A 14,934-nucleotide genomic window follows, 5' to 3' on the forward strand; every position below is an offset into this window, starting at 1 on the left:
TTTCTGTGAAAATTGTTGTGAAATTCCAATTAAGTGCTCCATTTTTTTTTTTTTTACATGTGCCTACTTTGACATAAGTCAAATGCTCATCCAGCTGAACCTATGACTGCAGGGGTGTCAAATGGCACTAGGAAATAACCATTTTAAACAATGAAATGCATTAAAGATATATATATATATATATATATATATATATATATATATATATTACAATTTTAAATGTTTGTCAATCATATACTTTTTAAAGGAATAGCAAGAAAGGAAACTCAGCTGTGATGAAAACAAAGTAACAAGTTGATAGATGTGTTAAAACTTTTTTAAGTCTTTGAGAACTACTTAGAAGATGCTCTGAAAAGGACAGAAAATGCACTGCTATGAATTGAACACACGCTATCTCATCCACTCATTAGCATTCAACCTCAAATGGGTATGCATCTGGAATGTGAACGCTGTTTTCGGCAATTTTTTTTTAATGTTTATTTATTTTTGAGAGAGACAGAGACAGGATGCGAGTGGGTAAGAGGCAGAGAGAGAGGGAGACACAGAATCCGAAGCAGGCTCCAGGCCTTGAGCTGTCAGCACAGAGCCCGACGTGGGGCTCGAACTCACGAGCTGTGAGATCATGACCTGAGCTGAAGTCAAGACACTCAACCAACTGAGCCACCCAGGCACCCCGGCAATTTCTTTTTTAAAAAAGGACAAGAGAAACACAAATATTTTAGAATAATATTTAGTTATTAGCCACGAGAGATCAGGGTTTCATGCACAGATACTGCCAGTTATTCATAAGAGCTGGAGCCCAGAAAATGGACACACCTCCCAAGCTTTCCATAAGAGAAAATCAAATGGCCTTTCCTATCGAAAAAAACGTACACTGTCAGGTTTGGCATGATGTTAGGTTCTGTTAGCACAATACTTCAGGATACTCCGAATTCTGTATCTCACCAACAAACCTAATTTCCAGTTTCTGTGGAAATCTGTTACCAGTTACCAATAAATAACTTAAAACTTTTGGAACTAAACTGTCTGAATCCAAATGACTAAAATCACTTATTCACAGAAAACCTCATGAGCTTTTCACTTCTTAATAAGATATTCTGACTTATCTGGAGCCACAGAATCAAAATACCTATTAATTATTTTGAACATTTATCTAAGATGGAGACTTAGAGCCAATTTAACGGTGAACTGGCCTGATTTCTTTTTAAACTTAACAAGATGGTTCTGTGGTACAATCATCTCATAGCTGAGGATGGTTACGAGCCTAACTACAGAGAAATTATTTTCAAAAGTCTGTCATTTAGAAAGCAAGCAATAATTTTTAAATTGCTTTTCTGTTGTTATTTTCATTCTTCTTTTGCTGATGGAGAAGAACAATGGGTATTTAAATGGGGTGAAACCACATTCTTCTGATTGTCAGTGGAAAACTGTGGTACTAACTGACTTGAGTTGACGTTTCAAAGAAAGAGTACTAAAGACCACTAATAAAACCTTCAAATAAATTTCAAGAGTCCACTGCAATGCTATGCCAACTGGCAGCACCTTTTAAGAAAGATGGGGAGAAATGAAAGAAGGTTCCAAGATGCCTTATTAAGGCATCTTTAACCTTTGGTTAAAGGGTAAAAAAACACCTCAAGGAAAGAATAACAGGGAGCTAAATAATTTTTTTTAATGGTTTTAAATGACCTTTTTCAAGTGCCTGGTACATGGGAACCATGAATAAAGAAATCTAAACTTCTGACCTGAAAACAATATACAACTGGAATACAGTGGACCCAAAAATGAGACTCCAAAGAATAGCAACCAGCAGCCCTGAGTAGTAAGATCTAAGAAATATCACTCACCTAATGAGGTGTGATTATCACACACCCTGGAAGGAATTCATTTATGTGATCCACATGCAAATTTACCTTCAGTCACAAGGGAAAGCAAGTTAAATAAATTCATCCTTTATCTTCCTGCTCATCAGAAAACAACAGAAGTCCACATTCTTTTCCTCAAGTATTTCAGACACAGAAAAACAAAGGTCTTAATGTTCTGGTACAGCTCATGAGAAGATAAATCAAGTGCAGTGTCTACTTCTTTGATGCTGTGCTTTTAATTCTGTGCAGATAATATTTATTGCATCTCTAGCAAGTGCCACACAGTGTACTGGGACCACAAAGATGAAAAAGGATGGTTTCCTTCCCCAGAAGAATTTCTATTTAGTGTTTCTTAACTTACAGATTTCTGTCTGCTGGTCAACGAAATGAAATGCAAATTTTTCTGTTTTCCAAATTCAATTTTCCTCTGTAAAATCTGAGGCATTCCCCAAGAGAGAGATGAAATTTGAAAAAATTCACATTGTGCATCCCTAACCGTTGGTTCTCAACCCTGCATACACGTTAGAATTATCTAGAGTGCTTTCAAAGATACAGAGGTCCAGGCCCCATACCAACCAGGTTAAATCACCAGCTAAGAGTGGGCTCCTTAGCACAGCATTGTTTCAAAAGATGCATAGGTCATTATAATACACGGCCAGGATGAGACCACAGAAAAAAACACAAAACAATGTCTGACACAGCAGGCACTCAATAAATGTTAGCCTTTACTCCTGCCATTATTACAGAATTTGAGATCAACAGTAAGACAACATATAAAAAGAAGCCGCATGGTCAAGACTTCCAGTGAAATATAAACAAGTAAAAAGAAAAGACTATTGTCAAGAGGGCTTTGTCAAAGAAGGCTTTAAGCAGCAACAACATCTTAACCCACACCTTGATTTGGAAGGTATTTGGAACGGCAAAAGAAGAAAAAGAAGGCATTCCAACAAGGAAAGGTGGCTTGAACAAAAGGAAAGGAGGCAAGGTGGGACACGTAGGGCAGGTTAAGGAGACCAGCCTGATGGCTGGCACAAGGCGAAAGGAGTGAACAATGTACTTGGAGGAGCTAAATGTAGCTGATGGAATGAAGGTGTTGCAGAACAGAGTATTTCTATTTGATCTGATCGTCAAACGGGGATAATTAAGGTTTTCCTGAGTAGCTGGGTAATATGAGGTAGCAGATAATTAAGGTTTTCCTGAGTAGCTGGGTAGTATGAGGAAGCCTTATTTTAGGAAAATTCACCTGGCAGTACCGGATGCGATGTGGTGGAGAAAGGAGAGGCTATATGGAAGGATCCCACTGCAGTAAAGATTTGTTATAAGAACAGGTAGTGAGGGCACCAGGGTGGCTCAGTCTGTTAAGCATCTGACTATTCCGGCTCAGGGCATGATCTCACGGTTCGTGAGTTCGAGACCCGCACGGTATTCTCTTTCTCTCCCTCTCTTTCTCTCTCAAAATAAATAAAGAAACTTAAAAAAAAAGTTATAAAAAAAAGAAGAGGTAATGATAACCATTTGTGTATACATGGCCACTAACATCTTCTCTAGCCTCGCATAATGAACAAATGGGTAGGGTATGGCTTCTTCTCAAGGTGCGGGCCTCAGTTCATCGCAATCACCAAATATGATCAGTATCTCTGCTGCCTCTCCCTTCAAGTGGTCTCTATTAGCAGCTCTGAAAAACTGAGCTAAATTTAAGGAAATCCATCGCTTTTTATTATACAGTCGATGTCACAGAAGAGAATGGCCTAACAGAATAGTTCTTGTAGCTCTCAAATTCTAAAAGCCTTAATGAAGACTCCTCAAGCTCCCAGCTATTGCACTCTGTGTGACTAATTCTTGCACTGGTCTACTCCACCAGGAGACAACAGACCTGGCAAGAACTGTATCTGATAGGGGTTATCCTGATTTCACCCTGTGGCAGACTTTAAATGGCTACAAATTACCTGGGTCTCAGTTTCCCCTTCCTTTGTATTTGGGATGGTCTTGCTGCCTTGTTTGACCAAAGGATACAGAAGAAGTGATATTCTGGAACATTCCAAGGCTAGATCATAAGAAGCCTTATAGCCACTGCCTAGGATTCTTGCAGTGTTTGCTCTTAGAACTCTCCCTTTCATAACCCAAGCATCAAGCTGTTAGAAGCTCAAGACACTTGGAAAGTCTACTTGTAGATTGTTGTAATAGCTCTAGTTAAGCACCCAATCAACAGTCAGCCATGTGAGCAGCCATTTTGGACATCAAGCCCAGTTGAGCCTTCAGAAGACCATAGTCCCAGCTGCCATCTAACTGCATGAGTTTCCATGTTGAGAACCACTCAGCTGGGCCCAGTCAATCCACAAGACTGTGAGAGAAAATAATAAATTGCTCCTTTAAGCTTCTAATCTTTGAAATAGCTTCTTATACAGCAATACCCCTTTCACCAATATTTTACTTATGGTGGAATGGTAGAAAGGAGTCTTTCACATCTTTCCCTGTTATCAGTAGGCTTTTGTGGTATGTGTTTGCAAGTCAAATGCTGACTTTAATCTCTTCTTATTTTGAAATGAGGACACAGAGGCTCAAGGAGGTTATATGAATTGATTGGAATTATACACTCAGTAATATAAAAATCTTAGACTTGAATCTAGGCTTTAAAATTACAGAAATGCTGCTAAAACCAGCTCCAAAAACTGTATTTTTAAATTTACCTAATTTGCCATTTTTGCTTTGGAGAAATTGTTGGCAAACTTTTGCTATAAAAGGCCAGATAAATACTTCAGGTTTTGCAGGCCATAAATCTGTTGCAACCATTCAATCTGTAATACAGAAGCACCTGTAGAAAATATGTAAACACACAGGAGTGCCTCTTTTCCTGCTTGAAAGAATGGGACTGTCTTCTGGTTTGAGACCCAATATAACTATAGAATTGGTTAAATACACCTAAACTCAATCCAGCCCTAGGAGAGTCTCTTTAAGAAACATGCCAGCAGTCATGGTTTTTATTCTCTTTCAATGGACAAAAATCTTTCCAAAGAATAACTTACTAACTCCTTCGCATATTTTAAATTTAAAAGTTATTAGAGATTTAACCCTTTAAAGAACAAGCAATTTTGAGTCCTCTCAAGAGGACTGGTAAAAATTATATATTGTATGTTCTATTTCTGACAGCCACTTAGAATTAATAAAATTGAGGTTGTTGTGGCAAAGTGCCTGAACACGTAAAAGAAACGTTAGAAACCTGGTTCATCTTTGGGATACTGATAAACAAGGAGGCAATTAAGTATTCAGTAATATACAGAAAAAGATGTGAATTTTCTTTCTTTCCTTTTCCCAGATGCTTTGGTTCTAAAACAAAAGTCTAAAAACTTTAGAGGCTTTTTGATCTTTGACTTCAGAGAGAATTTTAGTGCCTTCAGTTTACTGTTCATATAACTCACAAAAATGTGCCCCTGAAATATTCCCAACTAATAGCAGGTTGACAAAATGAATAATGCTATTAAAAATGAAATCAGTTATGGTAACTTTATATAAAGTGATGAATCACTCTGCATTGCCAAATCAAGTACTGACTGGAGGCTAAAAAGAAAAAGGGAGAGATTTCATTAAAAGTGGAAACATTACTGAAAGTAAAATAAAATACTTTGGAATAAAATATACAAGGGTCTGGTAAGCGTATTATACATTAAGGCAAAAATCCAATTTCTTAGTAAGAGAGTATAAAATAGAAGCATGATCTAATGAAGTCTTAAATAAGGATTCTAACAAGCATTCCCAGATAAAAATCATGTTGTTTCTTTTTCCAATTTGCCTTTTTATTCCCGACAGACTCCAGGTGTAGTTGAATGAAAACTTATTTAACAGACTTAAAAACTGTGTACCTTCACTGTGAAAAAAAAAATCACTGTAATTAGGAAAACACCTTATTTGGAGCCTCTGTTAATCCAAGATTAAGTAGACAAACACTGTATTAAGAGCTACAAAGCAAGACCCCTTGAAAGACATAGTAAGATGTATTCTAAAGTTATAAAGAGTAACAACAGAAATAGGGTGGTGGAAAATAGGTTGAGTGTGGTGTAAATGAAATATTTATCCCCCCCAACATAAGGACACATTTATTTAAATATGTTAAAGATAAGAACATTTCACTTCTGTAAAAACTTGCATAGCAAAGAATCTCAAAGTATTTTACAAGCACATCTATTTCCTGTGCTACTTCCCTTACTTTAAAATTGCTACCATTTCTATCATTGTTCGGCAACAAACCTAAGCATAAAATGAGGTCTTACAGCAAAGGAGACTTTCTTCTGGTGGGCACAAGAACAGGAAGAAGGTGGCACACTCCAACAGGGATATAATAGAGTCTCATGCACAGCTTTGGTTCCAATGTATGAGGCACATTCATGGCAAACAAATGTGGATAAAATCATTGTCAACAATTCTTTTAAACTGCCCACAACATATGGCATCCTTTGGCTTCTGGCATGTAACCCTGAACTCTCTGAATCCTATGTTTATTTATACATAAATGTGTATACAATTGTCTGGGCATTCAAACTACTGTGCTCTTTTCTCTTGTTCATTTATTTATTTTTGAGAGAGAAAGAGAGAGAGAGAATGCACCCTTGACAGCAAGGGAGTTGGGGAGGAGCAGAGAGAGAGAGAGAGAGAGAGAGAGAGAATCCCAAGTAGCGGGGCTGGAACCCCTGAACCCCATGAGATCATGACCTGAACCGAAATCAAAAGTCTGACTCTTAACTGGTTAACTGACTGAGCCACCCAGGTGCCCCAAACCATTGTGCCTCTTAAAATAATCCTCAACTCCCTTAAGTCAATAAGAGGTAAGGGGAAAGTTCTAAAATGTTCCTACTTGCCTGCTGGATTTACTCCTATTTTATTATTAAACCTCAACAGCTTCAATACCTGTTAACAGATTGACATTTCTTGTTGCCTAAGTGGAGTAAAGAAGCACATGTCAGGGGTTGGGGTGGGATAAGTACTAAAGTCAGGGGCAAATTCAATGCATATAAATTGCTCCAGCCCAGGTGTTATTCTGTAAGGATGGTAACTGAGTCATTACTAGAAGGGAAGGAACTATTAGTCCTATTCTCTTCACTGCAAGAATTTCCCCTTGAATCTGAAGGAGTTCATTAACTTGAGCTGATTCTCATGAACTATGTAAAGTTATTAAATGTTAATATGTTTATATTAATATGTTCATATAAATCCAAAGGCATGTTAAGAAGATACAAAAAATATGCACATGTAGTAATAACATGGTTCAGTATTATCTACAAATTCCACCAAAGCAGTGGTTGAGGTGACGGCCTGAGGAAGGAACCACCTTTGCCGGATTTTCCATTCTCTGTCCTGATTCTGGGTCAGCATCACCAACATTCAAGATGCTGTGATTTGAATCTACCAAAACAAATCTAAAGCAAAGTGGTAGCAAAAATAAGTGAGAAACTCTGGCTTAATAAATCAGATCACAAAGTCTTCAAGTTGGACTAGATAAAACATAAGTGCAATTAGTTTAAGACAGAGTCATGGATTAACACATAAAGAGTATCTGGAACTGGGAGATGGGCAAGGAAACGAGGATGTACATTAATTTTTAATGGTAAGAAGCAATCCTAACAAGGGTCCAGAAAAATGCTACGGATCTGGTTCCATTTCTGTACTACACAGTACAACTTACCTGATAAAATTACCTAAAAAATAAAAAAAAAAAAAAGAACTCACCTATCCAGAAGAAACATGTGCTTTCTAACCCTTAAAAGGAGTAGCTTCAACAATCAATAAGTTACATTCAGAAAATTACCTTTATGTCAAATATTTTTAAAATGTTTAAATAACAAATGTTATTAAAAGGCAAGACTCCACGTATTTTGAATAAAACTGGTGACATAACCAAGAGAAATGTAAAATTTTCAGCTTTTTACATTTCAAAGCTCTTTTATATATATAAACATAAATATTGTAATCTAGCACAATATTCACCCAATAATGACATTAATGAACTTTTCAGGAAGGATCTCTGATGATTCTAATTTACTTGCAGAACCTCCTGGTTTCCCCTAATAAACTATAACAGATCTAAGGACTCAACCCTGGATCTATCTTCTATCTACTACCTTCTATTGCACTGTGCCCCTCTCCAGCCTTGAGAAATACCCTTTGATTTCTAGAGTTTTTAAACTACATTATATATATATATATATATATATATATATATCCCCAACTGTTTTATATATAAACAACCTGACAACATATAGCTATGGAGAGTCTTTTTCCTACTGTAAATATTCAAAGACTTGCTAGTTTCCAGGGATGAAGAACTGACAGCTATCCTCTCATTTATTACCTATAAAATCTGTGTTATTGCTTAACTGTCATCACCTTGCAGATCCACAGCAAGACAAACAGGAAGGGCAATTTCTTTCCTTATGGACTCACATACAAAATCACAATCTGATGTATTATTGTGATACACGTAATCAGTTATCACTAGCTTCTGATATTCAATGAAAGACTCGCATAAGGAATACGAAGGTTTGGGACATTTTTTTTTTTTTCTCCTTCACAAGTCCACAGATGTTTCCACTGTTAACTTCTGACAAAAACAAAATTAGCAAGTGAAGTAATCATTGTAGAAAAAAACTGGCCTCTATGAAAATTAAAGCAGCGAACAGCTATGAAAATGCTTGGAAAGCCATACAGCAGTCCAAACATGGAATGCCACAGGGGCAGAGACAGTCATCCGTTTTGTGCAGTGACGATCCCAATGGTCTAGAACAGAGCCTGACACATGGGAGATACTCGGTAAGCACTTCCTGAACAAATGAAATAGATGGCATCATTAAAAATCGGTAACAAAGATAATGAAGCAGAAATGCATGCAGTGGCATAAATCCCCAAGTTAAAGGGCTCTGTATTTCACCAAGGCACCAGTAAAAGGAAGTCTGGGGTTTTCTCATTCAACATTTAGTTTGGTACACTCAACAAGACTGGGAAAAAAGTGAGTACTCAATATGTTGAAATGATTAAAAATCCCATTTTGTGATCCACTCCTAAGTAAGGGTCTAAAGGATTAGCAGTGGTTGTTCACTGACATCTCAGAAAGAAATATAAGGAAATACTGTTATCTTTTCAAAAACAGTAGCTCTTCTATACTCTCTATAGAACATCAATCACTATGTCGTCAGTCAGTTAATTTTCAGGTGATAGTAACCTTGTCAGCACTCATTAAAACTTCATAATTCTACACAGCAGCAATGAATTCCCACAACATTTGGTAGGACAAAAATCTGTCACTTAAATAAAACTAGGGCAATGTTCAGAAAATGACATTCTGTGTCAAATTACAAAGATAAATGAATGTAAATGCTGGTTTTAAGCAGCATATTTGTGGGCACAAATATAGAGAGTTTTAATTTTCTTAAGATACTTTTGTAGATTCAAAAATTAAACACACCCCTTATAAGACTATTTTTTTAAATAAACGGTTATTTGTTCAGAGGAAAATCAACCTAGGAGAATCTCAAATCTTCAATGAGGGCTCAATAAAACACCAGGAATAAATATGTGCTTAAACTGTATTAGAATACTTCAAAGGGAAATATAAATTCTCATATTCTCTTAACTATTCCAAAAAAAAAAACATTTTTGTATTCTGACACTTTAATAAGTGTACAAGAGTTAATACATCCTTGAAAATTTTTTGTAGTTAGGAGACCCTTTACCTAATAATTGCAATATTTTGAATGAAACAGATACACAAACCTCTTGTTCAGTTATTAAAATATCTGCCTTTGATTTGCATTTGGTTTATTTGAATTTAACCTGTAAAATCTACAAAGGGGAAAACTAAGTAACTTTCTCTGGTTGAGTAGCCAATCAGGATCAGGGGCAATTTAAGAATCCTTAAAAATAACTTCTATGAACACAATGCCAAACCACTAAAAGTTATGCAAATCACCATTTTTTTGTTTGAAAATGTTATTTTTTTGTGACACAGCATTATTTACTAACTCTTGTCTAGGTGAACCGGCTTTATACGTTTCTAATTTTCCAAACACTTCAAAAATAAGAGAGTGGCCCAAATTACCAAGGAACATAAACTCTGCCTTTAACAGTTATTTTTTCCTTTCCCTAGATGCAAAAGGCTTCCCAGGTTCCTTAGGTTTTACACTGTGTGAATGAGACCACTCATATAATTATATTTGTTCCATTCTGTTAATAACCATTTCAAGCTGAAAGACCAGGACAGGTTCTAAACATGTTAAGTTCTATACAGCCATTAGCAATAAATTTGATCTGGCAGTTTGCTGGGACAATGGAATCTGCTGAAAAAGCGTCTATTAGTCATTCTGGACAAACCCATCGGGATTAAAAGAATGAGTTAAGATCGCCTAAGGACGCAGCCAAAAAAAATTAATAATAATCCAACTAGATCTCAGCTTCTGAGTTTCCAAAAGGCTTCCCCTTTTTTTCACCGCACATTTCGGCTGCCCCTCCATACGCTTTAGCTAAAATGTGATTAACCCGTCCACATCCTCTGCCCAATCACACCACTTAGGTTTTATGCAAAAATTAAACCAAAATTGCCTTTCTTTTGATAATTTCCCATTTATTGGTGAACTTCCTATTCCAGGTGCCAATTCAGCTGTTTCAGCTCAGCACGAAGAAAAAGTCGTCCTTGATTTCCTTGCGCCTCCGTGATCCCAAATACTAAGAGCGGAGAAAGCCAAAAGTTTGCGCAACTCTTCTTCCAAAAATCTTTGCGAGCGCTCTTGAACGGCCCGGGCCTTCGCTGCAGACGCAGGAGCAAAGCCCCCGAAGCGGGCCGCGGGAACTGCCCAGGGAGCTGGTGTCCCGCGGCCTCCAGGGCTGGAGGCGGCGAGCAGAAACGCTGAACTTGGGAACAAGACGGGTGAAACTGGTCCAGCGAACCCAGAGATCTCGGGACTAGGGCTGCTCTTTCCCGCTAACCCAATGTGGGGCATTCAGGGTTTCTCCAGAAAGGCCTGAAAATCAAGGCAGCCCTACCACTTGTTGAAACAGAGAGGAAGCTGGTGGTATGGGATAGGGGTGGAGGGGGTGTCACAGTTAGTGGCTGTACCCTATGTACCCGCGAAGTGGCATCCCCAATAAAGCTCGAGACACTCGAGGAAGGTCCCAGGCCGGAGCGGATCCGGGCGCGCTGGGGCCAGGGCTCCCTTGGCGCAGCGCGCACCCCCGGGAGCTCGGATCCCGGACCTGCCGGGTCGGAGGCGCCGGGCGCGGCTGGGGAGGAAAAAAGCTGGCTCACCTGGGGCTGACGGCTGGAAGGTAGAGTCTCGATCCCCCGGAGCCCGGCCCGGCAGCCTGGCGCCGTCGGCCGAGGGGCTGAGCACTTGGAAAGCCCAACGCGTGCCGTACGGCGCTCCGCCGGGGCTGACCGGTTCGGCCGCGGGGCACAGCTTGAGGGGAACGGGGCTGGCCGGCAGGGGCCGGACCTGCGCGCCAGCTGCCGTGGCGGCGGCGGCGGCCACTAGAGCGGACGCCGGGCCGTGGTGCGGGGGTGGCTGCAGCGCGTGCGGCGGGGCGCCCCCAGCCCGCAGCAAGTTCTCGATCAGGAAACTCTTGCCCAAGTTGCCAAAGCCCGGAGCCGCGGGGAAGTTGAGGAGCGCGGAGGACGCCACCACGTCCCAGTACGCGCCGGCGTGGGCCGCCACGGCGCTGGGGAGCATAGTGCGACGCCCGCGGGCCGCCTGCGCGCCCGCCTCCAGCTCCGCGCGCCGCACCGGGCCCGCGCCGCTCCCTCCCGCCGCTGCTTCCCGCCGCAGCCTCCCGCGGAACCGGAGCGCGCTGAGCCCGGGAAGGAGGAGAGGGCACCGAGGACGCCGGCAGGCTTGGAGCGATATTATTTTTTTGGGTTGGGCGTTTTCTTAAAGGATGGGAGGAGTGAATGTGGGAGGGGGAAGCTGTGCGTGTCTCTGGCCCGCGGCGCAAGCTCTGGGGGCGCCGGGGAGTCCCTCCCGCTCCCTATGCAGATCCGGATGGTCGGTTTCTCTCTCTCTCTCTCTCTCTCTCTCTCTCTCTCTCTCTCAGAAGGCTGGAAGGTGTGTCCAGCCCATCCATTCATGTCACCCGGCCCACAAAGTGACAGACGCGGCCAACAATAAGGGCGGCCCCAGAGTCTGAGCTTTGGCAAAGGGAGGGGACGCGTAGCGGGAAGGTGGGCGTGGAGGCGACGTGAACCGGCCGCGCTCATCCCCTCCCGGCGGCGGGAGCCCTAGCTCTGGAGCCCACGCAGGCCCCCGGAGCTCCAGGGCGGTGCGCCCGGGGGCGGGCGGCACTCTCTTCTGGAGACCGTTCGGCAGACCACCTGTTGGGCAACCCCCGGCTCTCCAGTGTTGATGTCACTTTCAGGAACCGACGGGCATCCTGGGGAAGCTAACAGGCACTAGAGGCTTGAAGGACTGTAGTCATCAAATAGAGTCGCGAGTGTTACTGGGACTGTTGTGGTCCCGCAGATAGATGCAAAGTTTTAAAGAGTGGGTTGCATATGCGATGTGTTCCCCTTTCTTAAGGCAAAGAAAGTGAGTTTTTCTTGGAGACCTTTTAAGAAATTTCAGAGGTTCTAGTAGTTCGTTTCCAATCGCTTTTTTAAGATCATTTAGGAATCACTCCAGAAGAAATGTTCCGATAAATTTTGATCTAGAGAAAGGGATCTTAGTTGGAGGTGGTTAAATATTTGGGTCCAAAACCCGGCAAGAAAAGCCACCACCAACTTTTCCTAACCAAACATGGTCGGGTCCTCCTCCACAGAGCCCAGGATGAGAACACTGGATTATTTAGGATTACAGTTGCTCTCTTATCCCCCTAGAAATCTGGGTAGTTTCCAGTTTATTAACAGCCTGCTAGAGACTGGGCAGAAGAAAAAAGGGTGTGTGTGTGTGTGTGTGTGTGTGTGTGTGTGTGTGTAGTTAAAAGTTCCTTTAACCACAAGGCAATTTAAAGCTCCTCATTTTAGAAATTGTATCAATGGAATTTTAAAACGGTGACTTCTCTGTCGATTAACAATTCCCATTGCTACACTCCTGTGCAAATTCAGGTGAATTTATTTAAAATAAGATTTTTAAAAGATTGTGAAAGGTTTGGAGTTACACGTTTAGTTTTCCTCTGTATCCTAACAATAATAATATGGTTCCTAGTTTCAATTTACTTAAAAGCTAGACAGAGTTGCCAGGCTAGTAAGATAAATTTCCTTTTAAAAATTCACCTGGTTGATTTGTGTTTCATTTACTCTAAGGATGTCCAAAGCTTTCTAGAAATCCACCCTCCCTACCTGCTGCCAAACGGAAGGAAAGTTATTTGCAAGGTTGGTGTATGTTACTAATATTTGTTCACTTACTGATTTAGTCAACAAACTTTTCCTGAACATTTCATATTTATGGAGCACTTTTGGTGGTCCTGGGAATATATAGAGAAAAGTCTGGTCCTTGCTTTGTAGGGGTTCACAGCTTAGTGGGGAGAAAAACAAGTAATATCTGAGAAAGGGATTGTAATTTAGAAGGAAAAGTGAGAGAAAATCTCCAGAGTAAGATTCCTGTAAACTGAGTCTTAAAAGTTAGGGATGGGCTCTGAAGTAGTAACCTTTGAGATTAGCAAGGAAAAGAGAAATTACATCATCCCTGCCAGTCCTAAATCATAGCCACCATTTATTCAGTGTTTACATTTGGCCAATTATACACTAAACAGTTTGTCCATATTAACTTGTAAACTTCATAATAATTCTATAAGCTTGGTACTGTTTTTATTCCAGTATTACTGACGGGGCACAGAAAATTTAAGTAACTTTCCTAAAACAACACCACCACCAGAGTGATAAGGTTAAGATACTATCTAAGCCGGATGATTCCAAAGCCTTAGAACCTTTAAAAAAAATTTTTTTTACATTTATTTATTTTTGAGAAACAGAGTGAGACAAAGCGTGAGCAGGGGAGGGGCACAGAGAGAAGGAGACACAGAATCTGAAGCAGGCTCCAGGCTCTGAGCAAGCAGTCAGCACAGAGCCTGATGCGGGCTCGAACCCACAAACTGTGAGATCATGCCCTGAGGCGAAGCTGGACGCTCAACCAACTGAGCCACCCAGGCACCCCAAAGCCTTAGAACCTTTAAATTCAACTCCAGTCTCTTCACAGACCTATTTGCCATGCTAAATGGTGTCACCTGGCCATGCAAGGGAGGCTAAGAAATCAGTATCCTGTTCTATGACAATGCAGACTCGAGTCAAGAGGAACTGTTGGTTCACCCAACTTGCCATAGATAGGAGACAACTGGAGAAATCCAGACACAAAATGATGTGGAATTTATAGAATTAATGGCAAGAAAACAAAATGGAGAGGATAAATATTACAAAGGTTGAATCTATAGGAACGGATGATGCAGTTCTCAACTGGAGGTGATCCCTTCCTACTCAAGAGACATTTGGCAATGTCTGGGCATACTGTTGGCTGCCATAACTTGATGAGAGGATGGGGCAGTTAGACACTGGCACCTACTAGCAGGAAGCCAGGGATGCTGCTAAACATCCTACAATTCACAGGACAACAACAAAGGATTACCCAGCCTGAAATGTCAATAGTGTGGTGGTTGAGAAACCTTGGTTATAGAGGAAAAGGGGAGAATGTAGGATCACTTCTAGTTTTCTGGTTTAATGACTGAGTAGACCTAATTCATCAGGATGGGGACTTATAAGATGAAGAGAAGGTTTTACATGGACGTGTGAACAGAATGATGGAGATAGATGTTCTGGTTGTTTGTGAGAACATCCAAGGGGGAATGGTATAGTGAGAAGAAAAATAAGCCAAGAGACAAAGGCTGGGGAATATCAATGTTAAGGGGATGGATAAAAGAAAGAAGAGTCTTGAAGGAGACTGAAAACGAGCAGTGAGGATTTGAAAACTGAAACCAGAAGAGAGAATGGAGCCTTGGAAGTCAAGGGAGAGAAAGTTTCAAAAAGGAGGAATGACAGATGTTGGTTAAGAATAACTGCTGGTTTTGCCCAGCAGTTTCTTTTTCCAACTGGACAGACAGCTCCAGTGCATTT

The 14,934-nt window shown here is 40.8% G+C and overlaps 1 protein-coding gene across 1 annotated transcript in view; it reads right to left on the minus strand.

The window, feature by feature from the left end:
- Positions 1 to 11,569, minus strand: part of DBX2 (developing brain homeobox 2) — a 35,250-nt gene extending 23,681 nt beyond the window's left edge. Inside the window, exon 1 of the mRNA XM_049625338.1 lies at positions 11,149 to 11,569. Coding sequence (XP_049481295.1) covers positions 11,149 to 11,569 — 421 coding nt within the window. The remainder of the gene's footprint in view (positions 1 to 11,148) is intronic.
- Positions 11,570 to 14,934: the final 3,365 nt, after the last annotated feature.

Source organism: Panthera uncia, chromosome B4 (assembly GCF_023721935.1).
Source record: "Panthera uncia isolate 11264 chromosome B4, Puncia_PCG_1.0, whole genome shotgun sequence".
Lineage (NCBI taxonomy): Eukaryota > Metazoa > Chordata > Mammalia > Carnivora > Felidae > Panthera > Panthera uncia.